The sequence below is a fragment of the Schistocerca nitens genome, chromosome 1 (genome assembly GCF_023898315.1).
Source record: "Schistocerca nitens isolate TAMUIC-IGC-003100 chromosome 1, iqSchNite1.1, whole genome shotgun sequence".
NCBI classification, from domain to species: domain Eukaryota; kingdom Metazoa; phylum Arthropoda; class Insecta; order Orthoptera; family Acrididae; genus Schistocerca; species Schistocerca nitens.
The window spans coordinates 658,050,760-658,075,419 of record NC_064614.1 but is presented as its reverse complement, the minus strand read 5'-3'; the positions used below and the strand labels follow the sequence as shown (position 1 = coordinate 658,075,419).

The 24,660-nt window shown below is 39.8% G+C and overlaps 1 protein-coding gene across 1 annotated transcript in view; it reads right to left on the bottom strand.

The window, feature by feature from the left end:
• Positions 1–24,660, bottom strand: part of LOC126193947 (tubulin alpha chain-like) — a 58,083-nt gene that overhangs the window by 4,994 nt on the left and 28,429 nt on the right. The window contains exon 4 of the mRNA XM_049932731.1: positions 22,144–22,314. Coding sequence (XP_049788688.1) covers positions 22,144–22,314 — 171 coding nt within the window. The remainder of the gene's footprint in view (positions 1–22,143; positions 22,315–24,660) is intronic.

Below are 24,660 nucleotides of genomic sequence, written 5' to 3'. Positions count from 1 at the left end.
CCTGGTGTTGGATTGCATGTGAGCGTGAGGAGATGCATTCTCGTCATCAAGGTACTGATCGACAACGTCTGGCCATCACAAGGGAGGGTCGTAGTACTGTGGACCAAGCATATCGTAACCCCTTTATACTTGCGTCTGCAGTTCAGGAACAGGTCAGACTTATGACAATCTTCCCAACCGAATTAGTGCATGTATACAGTGCCTAGGAGATGCACTTAATTCCGTTAAGTAACCTCATGCTGTCAAGATCTTTGTAAATTTGACTTAATTTTATAATTACTGAAGTAACATAACATACTCTCTCAACCTGTGAAGTTTCATTTCGTTTCCTTCTCCACATCTGGGTGCTTGACATTGTTTGTCAGTCAGTGTACATATGAAGATTTAATCATACTTCTTTGCAAGCGAGTGCTGACGCGTCATATGTCACTTTAAAAATGTAGCTGCGTGTCGCAAAGTACCTCATTGATGATAAGATCCACTCATCCACCGACGATTAGTAAAGAACTTTTGAATTCTTTTGCATATAACAGCCCTCGGAAAACAGCTAATATTCAAAACTGATTTTTGTTGCTTTTTCTTTGGCACTGCGTCGTACTGCTTTAGACGATTTATTTACGATTACTGAGACTGAAGAAAATCGAAGAGAATTACAAGGTCCCCTTGTGATAGTAAATACGAACGCCGCGAAAATCTAAAGCTGTATATACACTGAAGAGCCAGAGAAACTGGTGCACCTGCCTAATATCGTGTAGGGCCCCAGGGAGCACGCAGAAGTGCCCCAGCACTACGTGGCATAGACTCGACTAATGTCTGGAGTGGTGCTGGAGGGAATAGACACCATGAATCCTGCAGGGCTGTCCATAAATCGGTAAGAGTACGAGGAGGTGGAGATCTCTTCTGTACAGCAGGTAGGAAGGCATCCCAGATATGCTCAATAATGTTCTTGCCTGGGGAATTTGGTGGCTAGGGGAAGTGTTTAAACACAGAAGAGTGTTCCTGGAGCCACTCTGTAACAATGCTGGACATATTAGGTGTTGCATGGACCTGCTGGAATTACACAATGGACATGAATGGATGCAGGTGAGGCCGGCCAGAAGGGCCGAGCGGTTCTAGGCGCTTCAGTCTGGAACCGCTCGACCGCTACGGTCGTAGGTTCGAATCCTGCCTCGGGCATGGATGTGTGTGATGTCCCTAGGTTAGTTAGGTTTAAGTAGTTCTAAGTTCTAGGGGACTGATGACCTCAGAAGTTAAGTCCCATAGTGCTCAAGAGCCATTTGAACCATTTTTGATACAGGTGATCAGACAGGATGCTTACGTAGGTGTCACCTGTCAGAGTGGTATCTAGGCGTATCAGGGGTCCTATATCACTCCAACTGCATACACCTCACACCATTACAGAGACTCCACCACCTTGAACATGCAGCGTCCATGGATTCACGAGGTTGTCTCCATACCCGCAAACGTCCATCCGCTCGATACAATTTCAAACGAGACTCGTCCGACCAGGCAACATGTTTCCAGTCATCAACAGTCCAATGTTGGTGTTCACGGGCCTAGGTGATGCGTAAAGCTTTGTGTCGTACAGTCATCAAGGGTACAAGACTGGGCCTTCGGCTCCGAAAGCCCATATCGATGATGTTTCGTTGAATTGTTCGCACGCTGACACTTTTTGATGGTCCATAATTGAAATCCGCAGTAATTTGTGGAAGGATTGCACTTCTGTCACGTTGAAGGATTCTCTTCAGTCGTCGTCAGTCTCGTTCTTGTAGGATCTTTTTCCGGTTGTAGCGAGTCGGAGATTGGATGTTTTACCGGATTCTTGATATTCACGGTACACGCGAGAAATGGTCGTGCGGGAAAAACCCCAATTCATTGCTACCTTGGAGATGCTGTGTCCCATCGCTCGTGCACCGACTGTAACACCGGGTTCAAACTCACTTGAAACTTGATAACCTGCCATTGTAGCAGCAGTAACCGATCTAGCAACTGCGCCAGACACTTGAAGTCTTATACAGGCATTCCGACCGCAGCACCGTGTTCAGTCTGTTTACAAAATGGTTCAAATGGCTCTAAGCAACTATGGGACTTAACATCTGTGGCCATCAGTCCCCTACACTTAGAACTGGTTAAACCTAACTGACCTAAGGACATCACACATATCCATGCCCGAGGCAGGATTCGAACCTGCGACCGTAGGAGCCGCATACTTCCCGGACTGAAGCGCCTAGAACCGCTTGGCCACAGTTGCCGGCTAGTCTGTTTACATATCTGTGTATATGAATAAGCGTACCTACCGCAGTTTGTTTGGCACTTCAGTGTACATTATTCTTGTTATCTCACTTGTATGAGGAGTAATAAATTTTTAAACGGCGCTTTGATAGTTCCTTCTGTGCATCAGTAATGCAACATGCGCCAGACACCCGTTGTGTAATAGGCGTTGCCGACAGCAGCGCCGTATTCTGTCTGTCCGTTTACATATCTCTCTGTTTGAATATGAATGCCTATACCAGTTTCTTTGGCTCTTCAGTGTACACACATGAGCAAGAGCATCCACGTGGAGGAATATTTCGTATCCAATTTACCGTATCAGTTTTCGACAATGGTCTTTTAAGTTCAACAAAAGCGATGAATATAAAGCGATAGCTGAAATTTTTGTCACACCAGAAATGGACCCCAGATTTACTGTTTATCGCGAACAGTCGTTTAAAATGACAAAATTATGTTATACTTAATTCTAAATATTTTAAATAACTTTCTAAAACGTGCCGTTACGGGTTTGTCGCATGTTCCTACAAAAAACTCTCATACGAACTTGCAATAATTCCACCGATTATTCGCGCCATCTGATGTAAAACATCTGGATACCACTACGTAATGCGTAATGCGGAATTGGCCACTAATATAACGAGAGGCGGACTCGCAGTATAAAAAGAGGAGGTGAAGAGTATTGTGTTATCAGCAGAGCTAAATGACGTCGAACGTGGACTAGTCATTGGATGCCACCTGAGTAACAGATCCATCGCGGACTCCTCAGTCCTTCAAAGCTGCGCAAGTCGCCTGTTGGTGACGTGATTGTGAATTAGAGACACAGAGTAATAACCACAGCTGAACCACGACCAGGGAGATCTCATGTACTATCGGACAGAGCTCGTCGCGCATTGTGGTTGTAAAAATTCGTATCAAATCAGCGGCAGAAATCAGTCGTGAATTCCAAAGTACTGTCAGCAGTGCACAGGGGATAGGCAAAATAATGTGAACACCTGTACTTACTTGGGAATGGTTTATTAATAAGGGGTTGGACTAGTAATGCAGCTGAGATTATTCTTGGATTACTGGCATATAGTGAGTCTATGGTCCCCAGAGGAATGTTATGCCACTCTTCGATCAGAACCTCTTCTGTTTCCTGTAGTGACGAGGGAGGCCGAATTCTGCTCCGGAGTCTGCGCTCCAATATCGCCAAAAAGGGTTCGATAATGTTAAAGTCCAGGGACTGTGCTGGCCAGGGAAGAGGCTGCAGTTTAGTTGCATACTCCTCATACCACGATTGTACTGTTCTGGCTGTGTGAATGGCTGCATTATCGTCCTGAAATATGACGTCATTGGTGCGGAACAACATTTGAATCATGGGGTGCACCTGATCACCTAAAATGTTCATATAATCGTTGGCTGTAACACGGCCTTTGAGAGTAATTATGGAACCAGCAGAATACCATGATATGCCTGCCCACACCATCACACTTCCACCTCCATGCTTAACCGGTGGAATCAAGCAGGCAGGATTAGAAATAACGAAAACGTTGTCCCGTCGGGATATATATGACTTGTTTCCACTGTCGCGCGGGATTAGCCGAGCGGTCTCAGGCGCTGCAGTCATGGACTGTGCGGCTGGTCCTGGCGGAGGTTCGAGTCCTCCCTCGGGCATGGGTGTATGTGTTAGTCCTTAGGATAATTTAGGTGAAGTAGTGTGTAAGCTTAGGGACTGATGACCTTAGCAGTTAAGTCCCATAAGATTTCACACACTTGTATTTTTGTTTCCACTGATCAGTCCCTCAGTGTGTGAATAACTTCACACTTTTCTTTATTCAGGGTCAAATGGTTCAAATGGCTCTGAGCACTATGGGACTTAACTTCTGAGGTCATCAGTCCCCTAGAACTTAGAACTACTTAAACCTAACTAACCTAAGGACATCACACACATCCACGCCCGAGGCAGGACTCGAACCTGCGACCGTAGCGGTCGCGCGGCTCCAGACTGTAGCGCCTAGAACCGCTCGGTCACTCCGGTCGGCAGCCGCTCAGTATTTATGCTCCTGACACCCATGCTTTACGCTTCTTTCCGTTGGTTGTCGCCACTAATGGTTTCAGTATAGCAGCTCTTGCATGAATATTCGCTTTATGGAGTTCTCGAAGGACAGTGTCGATAGGCATGGGGTCTCGAAGATGGCTATTGATTTCCGCAGTCACTTTAGCCGCCATAGTTTTGTGCTGTTTTGACGCAATTTGTGTTAGCGTACGACGATCTCTGTCATTTAGTTTTTATTTCGCTCACTATTACTTTTAGACGATGATGTCATTCCATGTTTTGTGTAGGTGGTCATGACTGTTGAAACAGTTGCTCTTAAAACATTCAATAAGTTGTCTCTCATGGTTACTGATGCTCCAGTTAATCGGTCCCCTGAAATATGCCCTATTTGGAACTCTGTTAGGTCTCTCATTGCACTTGACATCGGCCTCTGAATGCAAATACGAAGTGTGCACTACTCGTGAACAACCTGCACTGATGCCTAGTCCGTACTGAACACGCACAGTCTAGCGCGACATGTGCCTTACCTGCGTTGTTGACCATCAAACACAACCATCCTATTACTACCACTGTTCACATTATTTTGCCTATCCCGTGTAGGTATCACAATAACTAAGAGTAAGGAGTAAAAAAGAATGGGATATAACGGCCGAGCTGTTCTTCTTAAGCCATACACTTCTGTAGCTAATGCAAGCGACGTTCGAGGTGGTGTCAAGAACGACTCCACTGGAGAGTGGATGACTCAGATCGAATGATTTGGAGGGATGAGAGTAAGAATAAATTAGTTAAGCGTATAATACATTCCATACTTTGAGAGTGTTCAGTTAGTTATTAAGGTTTAAATATTTAGTCTAAGAATGCTTCTGATAGATATTTATATTCTAAAATTAATCCCCAATTAACTTTATCATTGAATTCCATTAAAACAACCTCAGTCAATTTTTCAGCAATTGATGTGCAATCCCAATTCAATTTATCTTGAAATCTCTTATAAAATCTTCAGATAATATCTGATTATATGATATTTTTTCCCAATCTAATTTATCTTGAAATTCTCTCATAGAACCTCAACTCAAATCTTGATATACCTTCCTATCCTAATTTATCTTGAAATTCTCTCACAAAATCTCCACTCAGATATTGATATCTTGATATAAGTTTCCTATCTAATTGATCTTGAATTTATTTCATGAAATTTTCAGACAGTTTTTGAGCAGTTGATATATGATCCCATTTCAATTTATCTTGAAATTCTCTCATAAAATCTTCTGACAGCATTTGTTTGTATGCTATTTCTTCCCAGTTTAATTTGTCTTGAAATTCTCTTATAAAATCTTGGGACATTGATATATCAAACCAATCTAATTTATCTTGAAATTCTCTCACAAAGTCTTCAGATAATTTTTGATTTTATGATACACAACCCCATTCAATTTTCCCTTGAAATTTTCTTATAAAATCTACAGATAATTTTTTGCACATACATACAAGAATCCAATTCAATTCATCCTGAAATTCTCTCATAAAATTTTCAGATAAATTTTGATAGATTAATAAATTATTCCAATTTAATAGATCTTGAAATTCTCTTATAAAATCTTCAGATATCTTACAGCTTCTTACTATATAATCCAAATCTAATTTACCATGAAATTCTCTTATATATTTTTCAGGTAATTTATACAATCTTGGAATTACATGTTTCCAGAAATATTCAGTGAATGGATTTTCCTTTTTAATATATTCAACAACTATATTTCCATACATTTCATTTCTTAAATACAGGCAATATGACAGTTCAAAATTTAAATTTTTACACATAACATATTCGTCCCAATTAATTGTTTTTCATTAATCTCATTTTAATGAGCTCAATAAGTTGTTGTTTTCGCAGGTTATTCAGGTTCAACATTTATTACAAATAAATTTTAATAGTTTAAAAAAAAGTATTTTATCAGAGTCATCAATCGTATAAATCGATTGACTTCTATACAATATTCCATGTGCTAAATATTTAGTGCCTGAAATTGTGTCAAAAAAGAAAAGAAATATGTAAGATATTTTATACTCTATTCATTATGGAATTCCAGAGGTTCATTTTTTACCAAGCTGTTTATAACATTACTGAAAATGATAGAGAAAGAAGGCACAAATAATTATGAAAGCTTATGGGGGGACTGAAGTCCCCTCATGCATAACGAAAAACAAACAAACAAACAAAGAAGGCACAAATAATTATGAAAGCTTATGGGGGGACTAAAGTCCCCTCATGCATAACGAAAAACAAACAATATCCATCACGGAGATGTAGTCTAAAGAAAGATTAGGCAGTTGCCTAATCAGCTCTATATAAACTTATTTCTAAAATTTTAAATATTTTTAGAAAATTATTAAAAATTATTTCTAGTAAATGGAGTCGATTCTAATTCTCTTTAACAGCAAGCTTACATAAAACAATAAGCAAGTGTTCATGATTATTGATGAAAAGAATAAGTTGTTAATCTTTTAGGCTCTATCCGACCTAGGAAAGCAGTTCAAGTCTTTGTTAAAGAAAAATATTGTAAATTATTTGAAAATTTTGTTAGTCGCATTTTAGGACTACCAAAACATATACAAAATCCAATTACATTGATCAATGAAACTGGCTTATAATCTTTAGTTATGAAATCCAAGCTGCTCTTTGCAGAAGATTTTCAAGATGGGTTTGTAAAGAAGTGTCACCTTCAATTTGGAAATATGGAGAATATATAAAAGAAATAAAAAAATGTATAAAGGTCAAATAAATCACTTACAGGAACTGAATAAAATTAAGGATAACTGTATAAAAAATCAGATGAATAACATGATAGAACTGTAGAAATTTTACATGAAAGAAATGAAGAAATAAATACATTATTACCTCATGTTGTTCCTCAAACATTTAATGAAATTCAAAACCACCTTTTATTCTTTTGATGTTATTTGACGATCAATGTGAATATGATTATTATGTGATAAATCACAGAGGAAAAATTTACGAAAACAGCTATATAGAATAGAAGATCTACATCCTTATTATGAAGAACTATTAAGACTGAATTATAACTCAATAAATTTATATCAACGAATGAAAGGAACTTAAAGAATTGTTTGTTGGCACAATTACTTTAATATTTTGAATAATTGCACCCAGGAACAGTCGATTAATGGTATTAATACGCTTCACACAGTCTAAGACAGCTTTAGCTGTCGCCAGTCTTAGACGGCATCTGCTTCATCAGTTGCTGAATTAACATCATATTTTATTCATTATGGAATTCCACAGGAATCTGATTATTCTCATGAAGATCGAAAAAGTAATTTACATAAAAAATCAGCTTGGCAACACTGGCCACTCTGAAATGTGGATAAAAAATGTTTTGGTAACAAACAACATTTTGTGTTTTTTGTACGGAATTCTAGAGTGGGAAAATTCCCCCTTTAGCAATTTTATACACATGAAGAAGGATTAAATATCATTTATTGGAACCTTAAAAAAACTTTGCAAGTGCTTATTGTTGATAAATATAAGAAAAATTTGTTAAAGTTATATGGGTCCAAATTGGATCCCAGCCTAATTATCAACAATGAATTAGGTGCAAGTCAATCTCTTTCTCCTTATGGAATTACATTCTCTTTATTTACCCAACTTTTGTGCGAATTATCAAAACCCAACAATTTTACATACACTTTATCACCTTTCTTTCTCAACACTTTTTCAATGAGATACACATCTGGATATTTTGTTTTCTGTAGTTCATACTCATAAAAAATTCCTTTTACTTCTTTTCCATCTAAGGCCTTTAATTTATATGTGATTGAATTAGACTGCATAACTGATGCAATTTCAAATATTTATGTCGACCAATTGGCAGAATATCCTTTTTCAAAAATTCCTTTTAATGTACTTATTCTCACTTTATCACCTTTTTTAAATTTCGCTTTTTCATTAGCTACAATGGTGCCTATCTTATAAATTTTCACATTAGCTTCTATTGGTTTCATTTTTCTAATTGAATGTTTTGCGCTATTGTATTCATCAATTAATTTCCAGACTAGATAGATTCATTTATAATTTCCTTCAACAACAGATGCTTTTAATTCTGTAAAAGTTGAATAATGATTAATGTTGCATTTCTTCATCAGCTCACAAAACTCTTTACTGTAGAATTCTTTGCCATTATCTGTCTGTAAATTTTTTGGTTGTCTTGACATGAAATATTTTTTCAAAAGCATCAGCAACATTCTTGTCCATTATAATGATCCGGGCTGTTATGCCATGGTCAGTTGGTGAATTCTTTGTCAATTCACCAACTGACCATGGCATAACAGCCCGGATCATTATAATGGACATGACATTTCTGGCCACGAAAGTCTACATTTTAGTAGCAACATTCTTACCTGTTTTATCTTTAACTGGGATAGCCCAAGGAAATTTAGAAAAGACATCGATAACAGTCAATAAATATTTATATCCTTGATTTGTCTTCAAAATTTCTTTCAATTTGCCAGAATCCATTTCGACTCGATTATTGAACTGTGTTGGGTATGAAATTTGCAGTTCATCAACAATGAATCTTCTTATCTTTATTTTGAAGTCAGTAGGTGACAGGTCACGATTTACATTGGCTGAAAATAAAATAATGCTCTTGATTTTTACATCATACCCTAGTGTGTATTTCAATATTTCTGCACCAGTATTAAAATCAAATTTCAGTTTGTTTGTCACACATTCTTTTCTAAAGATCACTTATTTGACTTAGATATGGTGTTACATCTGGCTATCATGGATCCTAGTCGTTGTGCAGCTAATTCATACGAATGCATATACAGTTTAATGGCACTATACGATAAGCTCGTTGGTTCGAAAAAAATGTATGGGGCCAGAAGATGGCAAAATGAATTGCTGAAACTAGTTATTTTCGAAATGAAATAAAATATCTTAAAGTGTACGACAGTTGGTGAAGTTTATTGAATTGAAAAATGACTGTTACATTTGATAATGTGGACAACGCTAACGGCAGCCACCTGAGTGTCCAAATCAGTCTTTTGGCACTCTCATACTGATTCTGTGTAAGATCATGAAGACATACCTTCAAAAACTGAGTGTCATAAATCTCTGAAAACAGAATTCGTAATGTTCATGGCAGCATTTGGTAGACTGCAATTATGTGTATAAACACGCTAATAATAAGAAAGACCAAATATTGTATGATTAAGAGATAGCATTACAGTTACTGGAGTAGTGGCAATCAATAAGTATCTGCAGTATGCGTAGAGAGCGGCTTAAAATGGAACGAGCACAATATTAATTACAGGTAAGCTAGATGCCAGACTGAGATCCACTGGATGAATCTCCAGGAAGTGTAGCCCACACGCAATGGAAGTAGCTTACAAAACTGTTGGCCTGAATATTGCTCGTCAGTCTGTGATCAGTACCAGATACGATTAACAGGGAAACAGAGAAGATCTAAAGAGGAGAAGCACGTCTCGCTACAGGTTCATTTACCAAACGCGAAAGTATCGCCGAGTTGCTCAGCCAACTCCAGTCACAGGCATTGCAGGAGAGGTGTTCTGCATCATGGTGTGGTGTACTGTTAAAATTCCGTGAGCATACGTTCCTAGAAGTACTAACTAATATACTGCTTCCTCCTACGTATATCTCACGAAAAGACTATGAAGGAAAAATTAGAGAGACTCGAGCTCTCACTGAGGATATCCAACAAACGTTCTTCCCGCGAACCATTCACGACACGGACAGGAGTTGCAAAAAGCGACAGTGGTACGCAAAAGTAACCTTCGCCACACATGGTGAGATGGCTTCCGGAGTATAGATGTAGATGCGAATGCTCTAGTTCTTGCTATCAATTGTACGAGGGGCGTTCAATAAGTAATGCTAACATTTTTTCCGAAAGCAGGTTGGTTTTATTCAGGATTCCAACACACCATATTATTCGCCACTCTTTTGACTACAAAACCCTATAAGTAATGCTAACATTTTTTCCGAAAGCAGGTTGGTTTTATTCAGGATTCCAACACACCATATTATTCGCCACTCTTTTGACTACAAAACCCTATTTTTCACCATAATTTCCGTTCAGTCCGACGGCCTTACACCAACATTTCGGAGGGTCTGTATGCCCGCTTGAACCACTCTTCTGGTTGACGTCAGAGCCAACATCTTGCTGTATCAATAACCTCCCCATCATGCACATATTGCTTCCCGCGGGGTGCATTCTTCATTGGGCCAAACAGATGGAATTTGAAGGTGCGAGATACGGGCTGTAAGGATGATGGGGAAGAACAGTTCAATCAAGATTGGTGAGCTTCTCTCGGATGTGCAGACTCGGTTGAGCATTACGTTGCCATGGAGAAGGAGAAACTCGTTTGTATTTTTGTGGCAACGAACACGCTGAAGTCTTTTCTTCAGTTTCCTGAGGGTATCACAGTACACTTCAGAGTTGATCGTAGCACCACGATGGAGGACATCAAACAGAAAAATCCCTTTAGAATCCCAGGAGGCCGTCGTCATGACTTTACCAGCTGAGGGTGCGGTTTGAACTTTTTCTTCAGAGGAGAGGTGGTGTTGTGCCATTCCGTGGATTGCCGTTTTCTTTTCGGTTCGAAGTGACGAACCCATGTTTTATCGCTTGTGGCGGTTTTCGACAAAAATTGTCACGATCAGTTTCGCAACGCGCAAGCAATTCCGCACAGATGGTCCTTTGTTGTTCATTTCGGCCCTCCATTAGGCGTAGAGGAACCCAGTGGGCACAAGGCTTTCAGCACCCCAACTGCTAGGCTAGTGCGTCAGCCCTACCAACACAGACGTCCAGTTATGGAGCGAAGTATTTGATTGTGATCCGTTGATCACTTCGAATGAGAGCGTCCGCGCGTTCCAACATCGCTGGAGTCACAGCTGTACGAGGCCGGCCGGCGCGTGGGGGATGGGACAGGTCTGCGCGACCTTGTTGCGATCATGACGGACGCCTCATCCAATGATTCACTGTGCTTTTGTTCACTGCCAAGTCTTCATAGACATTCTGCTGGTGCTTATGAATATCTACAATGCTATGGTATTTCGCTAAGAGAAATTCAATGGCAGTTCCCTGCTTGGAATGGACCTGCATTACAGAAGCCATTTTGAAGGCTACATATAGCGCCACCACCTATCGGAACTTCATGAAACTATAGGGGCTGAAGCGGGAATGTTTCACGATATCCCACAACAAATTCCGCGCTTATTTCCATTCTCATTAGTACATTACATTTCCGTGCATTTAATTCATGTCATAATCTTAAATCTAATGATTAGAAATAAAAATTTCATTGGGTGAACGGATAAGAAATACACCACAGTAACACAGAAAATAAAGCGCTGAACAGTGCAGTCTTTGCCACTTCTAACTTACCGATCCTGGTCGAACGTATTCATACACACGAATCAGACGAGAAAAATACGAAGGTAACGGAATGTCATTCGATCTCTGCAGCATACGTCATCTGCTGCACTTGTAGAATATCTGTGAGTTTGGGGTACACAAAGATATGGATATGGGAAAGTCTAAACTGCTGTGTATGAGTCTTGTATCTGTATATTTATTTCGAGGCCGTATAGATTGCAGACCATGCAATGCATAAACCGTGCGTGGTATGCGACATTGATTTTATTACGTTTACGGGAATGATGTACCCGTATATATAACGCTCTTGACAATGAGCAAAGCCGAAAACTAGCTATCTATGTTCAATAAAGTACTATTAAAAAAAACAGTCTGATGAAAACGACATCATTCTTCAGATTTATCGAGGCTGTTGCACCCATAATGAATAAGTTAATCTTTAATACAGAAAAATACAGAATAATACGATTGCTACGACGTTTATTTCTTACGTAGAATACAGAACATTAAAAAAAACCGCTGTGTGAGTAAAAATAATAAACAAATTGCGATTTTAAAAATGAAGTTTTTTGTGAAATTGGAATGCATTGCTGTGTTAACGTTAACAGTACACGTTCTTTCAAACGCAGGGAGAGGTCTGAAGCGTTTTGTAACTGTAATGGATAAGTGGCGGCGAATCATTGCATTCTTAAGTTTTTTAAAACAAAGCAAGAACAGACATACACTGTGGTACGAACAGTCTCTTTCTCATCCACAGAACTGTTTTAATACGTAACTAGCCTCTTAACGACCCACTAAAGTATAGCAAAAACTTTTTCCTCAGTGCATTACGCATACACAATCGTTTTTCCTTCTGTAGCTTCACTCTCATTTTATTATAGGTTGAGACTTGGAAAACACATTAAACGGCGATAAATCGTAATAATATTACTGAGACAACTGAAATTGGAGCGAAAAACAACTAACAGTGTTCGTAGCGACTGCCGATCTAGTAGACTGGTACAACAGATGCTTGACAGATCTCTCTCCGCTATAAGGACCTGAGACATTGTTGTTGGATCAAAATAGCACTTAAATAATCCAGGAGGAGCAAGACTGTCATGCCTCACAGAGAATGACTAGAGAACTCTGATACATATTAGATCTAACGTAAGGGAAGTATTTCATATACACTGAAAACTTTTCTGTGCAAATCAAGATTCCTGTCTACAGATTGTACTATGGTTGCTTTTTATATTTTTTTATTTAATGGAAATAATATTACTGAATTCATTTTATTAGCCTATTTTGTAAAAATGGATTGGTTTTATTGTAGTTGATTTGTAAAAATAAGTGACTATGAAATTTTTTATGTTTATTGAAGTACATTTTATGTATTATACCTCTCGTATTAGAGTTTACCTAAATCTTAGTATTTTTTTTATTTACCTCAATATAGGTTGGCTTATAATTCGTATTTATGTATTATACCTCTCGTATTAGAGTTTACCTAAATCTTAGTATTTTTTTTATTTACCTCAATATACGTTGGCTTATAATTCGTAGTTGATATATCATAATTATTTGTAGAAATTAAATGTTAATCATATTAAAGATATTTTATTTCTTAAGATGAAAGCAATTTTTATACTAAATTTTGTTTTACTGAATCTTTAAGTTCAAATGTTAACTTATTTCTTCTTTAGGTGACAACATCTGAAGGTACATTAACCTATAATACATATTTAATATTAGGCTTTCAATGAGCTGTAGTTTAGATTACATTTTTGTTCAATATTTTCAATTTTGATTTTATAATTATTTTAGTTTTCCATTAAGAAAATAAATTTAATTTAGAAATTTTTTCAAAAAATATAAAATTAGTGCTGCTTCCCACAAAATATCCGCTCCTACACAGCCTAGTCGCTCAAAGAAGTCGCATTTGCTGTGACAAACAGTAGTTCTGACAGTGCGACAATTGCGAGTATTGCAGACCAATACTATTATCCAGAATAAAATTTTCAATCTGCAGTGGAGTTTGCGCTGATACGAAACTTTCTGGCAAGTTAAAACTGCGCGCCGGACCGCGGTTCGAACTCGGGACCTTTGCCTTTCTCAGGCAAGTGCGCTACCAACGGAGCTCGCCAAGCACGATACAACCCACCCTTTCCTCTCACAGCTTTACTTCAGCCAGGAGCTCGTCTCTTGTCTTCCATATTGTGATGGCGGGTAGCGAGTCGTGCTTGGGTAGCTCAGTTGATAAGCACTTGCCCGCCGAAAGCAAAGACCTTCTCAACAGCAGGAACCCGATTCTGGATTAACTTTCGGTATTGTATTAGAGAACTGAATAACATCTACAGATTAAAGAGACAGTTAATGAAATATCTACTAAAGCAACAATATGGATTGTCATTGTCTTTGTACACACTTGTTACACTTGTACATCCTTGTTCAGAACCAGATCTTCCTTCTTTACCAGTATTCTTAGCTGTGCAATCTCTTTAAATTTCCTTACTGCAGAATTCGCTGTCAGAAAACCTCTATTTTTACACCCACAAATCATTTTTATATTTGTCACTATTATTTTTGTTATTATTCCCATTATTATTATTATTGCACTGACGTCAAAAAATCGCAAAACCAAAAAATAACTCATGTAGAGTAATGAAATTTCTGGAATACATTTGTCTAGGTAACACATTTTAGTAATTAACGTTGCAAGGTTACAGGTAAGAACGAGATAAGCCATTGCAAATGCGAAATGCTAGTACATTAATAACCGTTGTAACCGCCAGAATGTTGGATACAGTCATGCGAACGTGCATGCATTGTTTTGTACAGGTGCTGGTGGAGCGGTTAATGCTGCTTGTGGATGTCGCTGGCTTTAGAATGAGATTTTCACTCTGCAGCGGAGTGTGCGCTGATATGAAACTTCCTGGCAGATTAAAACTGTGTGCCCGACCGAGACTCGAACTCGGGACCTTTGCCTTTCGCGGGCAAGTAGAGCACTTGCCCGCGAAAGGCAAAGGTCCCGAGTTCGAGTCTCGGTCGGGCACACAGTTTTAATCTGCCAGGAAGTTTCATGTCGCTGGATTTGTTGTACGACGATGTCCCAATGGTGCTCAGCTGCGGACAGATCTGGCGATCGAGCAAAATGTCGACACTTTGTAGAGATTGTTGGGTTACAACAGCGGTATACGGGCGAGTGTAAACCAGATGGAAAACACTCCTTGTAATGCTGATCACTAATAGCAACCAATAGATCGAATCATCAGACTGACGTACAGATTTGCAGTTAGGGTGTGTGGGATAGCCACGAGAGTGCTCCTGCTGTCATAAGAAATCGCATTCCAGACCGTAACTCCAGGAGTAGGTCCAGTGTGTCTAATACGCAAACAGGTTGGTTACAGGTCCTCAACTCGCCTCCTCCTAACCCACACATGGCCTTCACTGGCACGGAGGCAGAACCATCTTTCATCAGAAAACACAACAGACCTCCACCTTGCCCTCCAACGAGTTCTCGCTTGACACCTCCGAGGTCGCAAACGGCGGTGGTTTCGGATCAGTGGAGTGAACGCTGCATAGCGTCTGGCACGGAGATGTCCTTGAAGTAACTGATTTGGAACAGTTTGTAGTATCACTTTGGTGCCAACTGCTGCTCATACTGGTGTTGCAAATACAGCACGATGCGCCAGAGCACGGTCTTCCCTCTCGGTAATGTCACGTGGCCGTCTGGAGCCTGGTCTTCTTACGATGGTACATTCCCGTGACCACCGCTGCCAGCAATCATGTACAAAGGCTACATTCCTGCCAAGTCTTTCTGTGATATCGCAGAAGGAACATCCAGCTTCTCGTAGTCCTATTATACGACCTCGTTCAAACTCAGTGAGGTGTTAATAATGGCGTCTTTGTCGCCTTAAAGGCATTACTAATATCAACAATGTCCAATCTCAAAGTTAACTAACGCTCACGACCGTTGCAGCGTGTATTTATAGCCAGCCTGATTTACATCTTCATAATGGTGCAACTAGCGCCACTCTTGTGCAATTGGCGCTAAATTTGAATAGATATCATCTTTTAGATGTAGACATACGCTTACCAACTTTCGTTTATGTCGCACAACTCCTTCTTGCTGTCGCGATTTTTTTTTTTTTTTTCGTCAGTGTATTATCACTATTAGTGGCAGCAGCAGCAGTAGAAGTACTGCTAGTATTAACTTTATTAATTCGTTGTCAGTATTATTTACACACATTATCACTATAGACAGTCAAATCATTTTAATACCGTTTGTCATATTAAAATTGTTATTTCTTAGGTAGCTGAGATGTAAGAAAGATACTGTATGTGTGAAACGCTGGTCCGATTTAAGAAAGGGCCTGACTAGATCAGGTTAAATAAATAAATAAAAATTAAAAAAAGACTGGAACAATCAACTTCCGTCCACCAACAGAGTTTTCGAGTAGCTTCCCCCGTAGCGCGTCATGTCCTCTACACTAACCGTTCATCTCCTCACTGAGAAGTATTCGACCGCCAACCAGGCCTAAGTAACATCATTCTCGGTCCTTACGCCAGTGCTGCTCGCTCCCGTGCCCCCATGGATCAAAACTCTTATCGACACTGCTTTTCACCAGACGTTTGTAACTGCTCTAGTTTCTCAAAGAAATGGCATTTCCTGCCACTATTGCACTGCTGTTTCGAAGTGATAGATAATATGTATTCCTTGGGCAAACACTGCTACGTTTATTTTCATATGCAACTATGGACGTTAGAACGAAATATGCTGCTACTGTACTGTGAGTTCACGTGCATCTCTTAACCACTTTAGAAAACTGAGGAAAAACAGGACGACCCAATGGCCTTTTCTCCAGTTCGCCAGATTTCATCATCACTTGTATTTCTCTCGTGGAGCTATACAAAGAGCTTAATTTACAACGTTTGAAAAGGTATATGCAGGGAATAGCAACGCACTAATATTGTTCTGTTATTTTATAATATCAGCCGGGATGGCTGTTTAGTACCATCAGGACTTGCTTTCGGTATCATAAAAAGCAGCAAATGATGATCGTGATCTGGAAAAACACACTCATGAAGTGTGAGCAACTATGATGTTGGGTAATGCGTGGTCTACGCTTGGGTGCGTGCTTGACGGCATTAGCCTCAACACTTCACTTTCGAGGCAGTATCACGAAATCGTAAAAGTGACCTTACCTTGCAGGCAATAGCACTCAACCACAATTTTCACATTTGCTGCCTGTCTTCCAGTAGAAAAGTTTCGTTTGAATACTTTTTCTTCTTGGAATGTTCTTGGAGTGTTCGAATGACGGGGAAAGTGTATCATTCCATTTAAAAAAAAGTTAATTATGTACACAGACTGTTCATCTATTCCGGGAATCGAGCATATCGACGGATTTTCCTTTTCTCGGCATTAATACTGGCAAGATATAGGTCCCAAGGATTCCAAAACTCTCGAGAATGTTCTAATTTCAAGTTTGAAGTGGGATAACAAACGAAAAATAAAATATTTTTGAATGTGATGTGGTTACAAATTAACAAATTTATAATTTTTTTCTCTTTATTTGTACTTTAAAACCTTTCTCCTTGCCAAATTTCATAATTATACGCCAACAGAAAGTAACCTAAAGGTCTTAATGATTGAATTTGCGAGTATCAAAATATGTAACATAAATGGCCGTATCTTTTGATTGCACTGACTTACAAGCTTTATATTTATACGACGGCATGGAACCATACACCTTAATCTGCGATATACAGTTAAACTTAATACGTTTACCCGTCCCTAAGAAAAAGGGATGTCAACACAAGAGCGAACAGACAGACAGTCTGATAAGAAATGACGATTTTTTTCGTGTAATATAATTACAAATAAACAATTTTCAGATTTTTTTTACCTTGGTTATACTGTGAAACCTTCCTTATTGGAAAATATCATGATTCTTGATCAACAGGAAGTACACAGCAGGTTCTAATGAGGGAATTTGCAAGTGCCAAAATATGTGACATAAATGGTCGTGTCTTTTGATTGCATTGACTTCACTTTTTTACTTCGGCAAGGGACCGTAGACGTTGATAGGTGACATAAATTTCAACTTGACACGTCTACCCATTCCTCAGAAAAAGGGTTTTGAAATGTCGGACAGACACACAGACGGACGGACAACATCGTGATCCTACAAGCGTTCCGTTTTTAACGACTGAGGCACGGAATCCTAAAAAATTACTTGTTTGAATATTTATGGCGATAGAAGAGGCAACAATATTACATGACCGACTTCGCACTATTATTTTCAGAAAATCATGTTTCGATATCTTGAGATGCTGACGAAATTAAAGAGGCACAACTTTCAGGTGCTTCTCGAATAAGTTTTGACCCGTTACGGATACTTGAAATGTCTTTCCACCTAGACAGATGTTGACTACGGGCTGATGAAACGAATTTCAGGCTCCAATTTTTTTTAAAAAATGGACGTTACACATTGGTGTCCAAAATTAAAGCATTTGTGTCTAATTCACGATATAATCATACAAACTGTCAACAGATGTCGTTACGATCGTGTTCTGCACGGAAGATGGCATTCTGATCAACGGACAACCACGCCAGAAATGACGTCAGGGCACCTATGAAGCGGGGTAGTGATTGCGGGGTATTCCCACATCCACAGTCACTGTGTACACAGTCACAGACGGTGCAGTATGGCACAAAGAAGACGCCTACAAACTCTCTGCTTTGGAAAGCCATAGCAAGAATTGAAGCAGGAGATATGCAAACTGATGTGGACAGATGGCGTAACGTGAATCTTTCTCTTGATTCTCGGATGAGGTGACAATTTATAGAGACCGAAACTGTATGCCGGCGACCAGTACAGGGCTGATCGCGCGTGTTATCAGAAAGAGCGAACCGTTGTTTGGCTGTAAGGGCACGACGGTACCGCCTTACTACTGCACTGCAACTGCACTGCACTGTATGCGTTGTATAGAGGCAAACAGTGTACGGAAAACTTCAGCAGAGTGGCCTTTATTGTTGGAGACCTGCTGTCTGGCCGGCCTGAGTGGCCAAGCGGTTCTAGGCGCTACAGTCTGGAACCGCGCGACCGCTACGGTCGCAGGTTCGAATCCTGCCTCGGGCATGGATGTGTGTGATGTCCTTAGGTTAGTTAGGTTTAAGTAGGGGACTGATGACCTCAGAAGTTAAGTCCCATAGTGCTCAGAGCCATTTGAACTATTTTGAACCTGCTGTCTGTTTACCTCTGACATGTCTTCACAGAAGGGAACGTCTAGAGTGGAGCCGTTAACAGGTCATCTGGACGGTCGAACGGTGGGGCAATGTTCTTTCCACAGATGAGTCCCAATTTAGGATGATGTTTTTTTGGAAACGAAAGATATTGCATGCATGGCGTGGACTGCTTGCTCTCCCGTTTTGAATCCCATAGAGCAGGTTTGTGAAGCACTATGGAGATGGATTGCATAACGTCAGCATTAGCCAACCACTCTCCAAGACTTGTGAGCAGTTCAGCAGGAAGAATGGGCGTTATTTCCTCAACATGTGATTGATGACATCATTCACAGCATGTCCCGTCGTTGTCAGGCCTGTATTGCTGCCAGAGGTGGTCATATCCAAGGAGATATATAAACTACATAGAGTGGCTATCTGTGAGGTAACAGCGCTCCCAGCGGCAGCAAAAAGCAACACCGGCCGCCATTTTTTGAAACATCTACATGTCAGTATATTTACATTTGGTGTATAGTACTGGCGCTAGAAAATCACTGTTTTCCGGTTGTAATTTGTTTTAAAAGTCTTATTGACCGATCGCGAATCATGCCCAGTGTATGTCCAGTGTACAATTACGCTAATAGAAGTGATAAAACAACTGGCATATCATATTTCAGGTGAGTATCTAAATGCGTGTTGTACTTAGCGTCTTGTGCATCATTTTCGTGTTCAAGCTGTATACAAAATGTAAATAAGCTACTGTATACACGTCTCTTTATTTTTAGATTTCCTCTGAAAATTAAAGAGCTGTTAAGTCGATGGGTAGCCAATATGAGGCAAGATAAGTGGCAGCCAACTCAATATAGCTATATATGCTCGTTTCACTTTGAAGATAGATACATGTATAGTACAAACGAGAAAAGGCGACTTCTGGCAAACGCAGTACCGATAATATTTACGTTTCCTGACCATCTGCAGAAAACAACTATAGTATAGAGACAACCAAAGAAACGGCCTGTCAGTGAAGAATCAGCTTCCTTATCAAATCAACCATGTAAAATAGTTTGCTGTTATTTATTAGCTATGTGGGTTATGTATGAATTTTACTATTAATCAATGTACGTTTAAAGGAAAATAAAGCTTAATGATAATACTTCATTTTTTTTAGGTGAAAGAGTGAATCAGAATGATCATACAGATCATTCTTATTGTTTGCCTAGCCCGAAAAAATTGAAACAGAATTATGAGGCACTACAGAAAAGGACCGAGAAGCTGAGGAAGCAAGCGAAACATGCAAGGCAAAGTATTTCAAGAAAGAAGAGACAAATGGTGACATATAAAACAGTGGTTGTAGGCCTAAATAAGAGACTTCAAGACTGTGCTTCTGAAGTGATAGGATGTGACGAAAATAGTGATATTCTGAAGCAACTTTTTGCAATGCAAAACAAATGTTCAATTCCTGAATATCCTAAAGAAATAAGACAGTTTGCCCTTACACCCAATTTTTACTCCTCCAAAGCTTATAATTATTTGAGGAAGTTTGTTAAATTACCCCATCCTCGAACACTCCACAGGTGGGCAACTACAGTAAATGGCAGTCCTAGATTTACAGAAGAAAGCTTAAAAATATTAGCAGACGAGGTTCAACGTAGTTCAGGACCTATTTTAGCTGCACTTATGTTCGATGAGGTGGCTCTTAAAAAAGACTTAATATGGGATGGTAATAAGGTTTGGGGTTATGTTGACTTAGGGCAAGGATGCGAGGAAAGTGCTGATAGCCAAATAGCAAAAGAGGCACTAGTGTTTATGGTCAGTGGGATTAATAAGAGTTGGAAAAATCCTGTTGGCTATAGTTTTCTTAATGGTTTAACAGCAAGTGTGAAACTTAATTTACTGCAGCAGTACCTCCGTAAATTGGAGGAAACTGATGGAAAACCGGTTTCATTGCAATAAAATGCATCAAAAATAGTTTTTATACTGCTTCAAAGGTTGTATTCAAATTGTTAACAGTGGCAGAAAGGGTTTTCAGGGACTGTCAAATCTTAATATGGAAGAAGAACTTCCTTCTGTAGTTGTGTGTGGAATTGTTCAGAATGTTGGGTGACAGGCCGAATTTATTTACTCGATTTTGACCATGTAATGGTGCCAGCTGAATTTGGAGAAGACTCACATACTCTTTTCTAGTCAGGATGCTGTTAAAATAGTATTTTAATTGTGGGTTACACCAATTGTGCAAAAACCAGGCCAATGGAAGAAAGAGGGAAACATATTCGGCAAATCTATACAAACTTATATTGTTTAAGGGACAATGAAAGGTCCTGCGCTGTCAATTGATCGTTTTTGGACCTACTGAACTATTTAAAATTGTTTTTGACCTAATCTATATGGCATTGCAGCGAAATGAACTGCATCATTTCGTAATAAACTTTTCAATTAATCGATGTCAGAAATGTGTTTCATTTCTTTTAGCCTTCATCACTATAAGTTTTACAGCAGAGAAATCAGATTGTCAGTGCAGATTGGCTTTTCTTTTACGCCATGCGTAGTAAACAATAACAACATTCAGTATTAGCAGACGGCGAGTAGCCTGCACCTTGACGTTACAAGACATGGCGGCTCAGTTTTCAAGTTGCTTCAAAGATGACGGTGCCATAGCCAGTCTATGTTGTTTATATAGGTCGTTGGTCATATCACTTACTGGGCACATTAAACAGTTGTCAGAATGTGTGTGCAAATCCGTTAAGCTGAAAAAAACGAAGAAGATTTTTGTCTACCGTTATGCATGTTGCAGTTGTTTACGTTCGGTATTCTTACGTTGTTTCTACTTTACTATCACCTGTTTGTACTATTTTGTGGCAAAATAAGCGCAACTATGCAAAATTCCCATTTGTTCCTTTGGTTTTGGACACCAGTGTATTTTTCGCAACTGAGTAAGGGAAGTGTTTGAGACAGACAGGCCTATATTACTATTTCGCAGGACTGACAAGGAATTACTGAGTAGAAACACATTGAACGTTGAGATTTTGGTGCTGCTGTTGCCCGCATTTGAATAGTGCGGCGCCCATACGTTTACGCCTCCCTCGCCGTCGAGGCGTTAGGCATCATGCTTCAGCGTTAGGGTTTCGAGAGATTTAAACATTGCATAATCCTTCCGACTGCGCGCCATTCAAACGGCCGTAGCGACGGCACAAAAATCCTCGTCGGAGGCTGACCTGTGCTATTAAGCGGTTGACGTTGGTGTAGGTGGGCCGCGGCACGTCGAGGAACCTCGCGCAGATGTCGTACAGCGCCTCGTTGTCCAGAAGGAAGTTGCAGTCCTCGAACTCGAGCGAGCCGTGCATCGTGAAAACTGCGTTGTACGGTTCCACTATTGTGGGCGACAACTGTAAAGAAACCATCAGTTCTGTTACTGAATGTGACTAGCTGCAAAAAATGAGATTTGCTTCTGGGCGTACTCGTCGACATTTATTTGCCCGGCTAGAGGGTGCTCGAACGATTCAGACCAGGCTCTGGCTCATTCTCGGCAGTAAAGGATGCAGAACCAAAAGTTGTGGATTGCCCTCTGTCATTTCCGCCCATGTTGCTTTCCACAGCCAATCGTAATTTTCTTAATTTATTTTCTCCAATGAAAATTAAACAAGCTACTGTAAACTCGAGAGCCAAAACATGAAAATCCTTAAATTCAGCGGCGAGTTGCACGACTATATGATACAGTGTTGCACAGCAGAAATGAGTAGTCTTGCGAGAAGGAAACAGGACGAAAAAATCTTGGACGAAGAAAGTAGTAAATGGTTTAACAGAATATAGAAACACGAATCTCACACGACAGTCAGAGAGAATGGTAGCAAGTGAAACAATAAAAATAAAATAAGGAAAGTACTGATGATACTAATGTTCTTAGCAAGACGAACTTTTCCTTTTTTATTCGATTCATGTATCATCCGACGTCGTCGATCATTCTGCAACGGCTATGGAAGTACGTATGATAATAGTAATACACTAAACTCTCGCTAATCCGGCCCTCAGTAGTCCGGCCTCTCGGTAATCCGGTGCTCATCGAAAAACACGTGCGCAATGAATTATCATGCGCAACAATACTTAGTTAACCAATGCTTCATATACTGTATTTGAAATTGTAGCTTTCTTTACAGTTCGGAATCATGTCTTCTAAGAGGAAACACGTTACGCTAGACCTCATGCAAAACGCAAAATTTTAAATTAATTAAATCGAGGTTCTTCGGAGAAAGCCATTGCTGCTGAGTTCAATGTTGGACGAGCAACCGTTCATGACATCAAAAACAAAGAAGATGTTATTCGACAGTACTTAACGCAAATGGATAGTGAGTTGGGAAAACGGAAGGTTATGCGAAAGAGTGAGAATGAAGAACTGGACGTAGCTATTCATAGACGGTTCATACAACAACGCAGTAAAGGAATTCTAGTCAGTGGCCCAATTATAAAGGAGAAAGCAGCTACATTTAACAAACAACAGGGCGGTAGTAACTTGTTTGCAGCCAGCGAAGGTTGGCTATCAAACTAGAAAAAACGACATCGCATTCGGCAGCTGACAGTCATGGACGGAAGTCCCTCAGCTAACGATAAGGATGCTGATGAGTTTGTAAGAAAAATACGGAAAATGATAGAGGAAGAAGAAAACCTGCTGATGTCTTGTATAATGCTGATGAAACAGGACTTTTTTACAAGATGCTTCCTTCAAAAACATTAGCTGTCAAGAACGAGAAGGAAGCACGTGGTTACAAGAAAAACAGAAACAGCGCTTAACATTAATGGCGAGTTGTAATGCAAATGGGAGTCATAATCTACTGCTTATGGTGATTGGAAAATCCCAACATCCACATTGTTTTCTACACACAGTACTGCGCTCAGAAGAAAGCGTGGATGGACAGACAAATATTCTCTCCGTGGTTCCATGAATCATTTGTACCAGCAGTGAGAAAAGAGCTAAAGAAGAAAAAGCTTCCACTGAAAGCTATCCTTATAATTGACAAGGCTCCCAGTCATTCTTCAGATATTGCTTTAAAGTGCGATGGTATACATGTACAAGCACTCTGTCTCCCACCCAATGTGACAGCCCTAATTCAGCCCATGTACTAGGGAATTTTGGAATCAATTAAACGTCATTATCGACATACACTTCTCCTCTCCTTGTTGAACAAAAGTGAAAACGACTCTATCGAGACTAAGCAGAAGGCGTGGAAAGCAATTAACATACGTGATCTTGTTTTCCAAGAAGCCGAAGCATGGGATATAGTGGAGAGCGCTACCATAACGAAGAGCTGGAGAAAATTGTGGCCATCCATTGATGCCGCGTTGGATCCAGTAGTGAGTGACAGCGATGAGCCAGCCAATTCGGAATTATCAATTACACTAATTTGTACACTGACATGTTCCACAACCTTCCAGGAGGAGAAGTAATTGATGATGAAGATGTTACTAAGTGGCCGAACGAGGAAAACTGTGATACGGACCAAACTTTAACAGATGAAGAAATAATCAAAAGCGTGCAAGAAAATAATGATGAAAGTGATGAAGAAGAGGACGTAGGAGGAGAGAGCATGAAGATTTCTCACACTACTGGTGCTGAAACTGTCGAAGTCTTCCTGGAGTATATTATGCAACAACCAGATACATGCAGTACCGATGTAATGCTAGTAAAGCGGTTGCGTGAGAAAGCATGCCAGCGTCGCGTATCATCATTGCGACAGTTC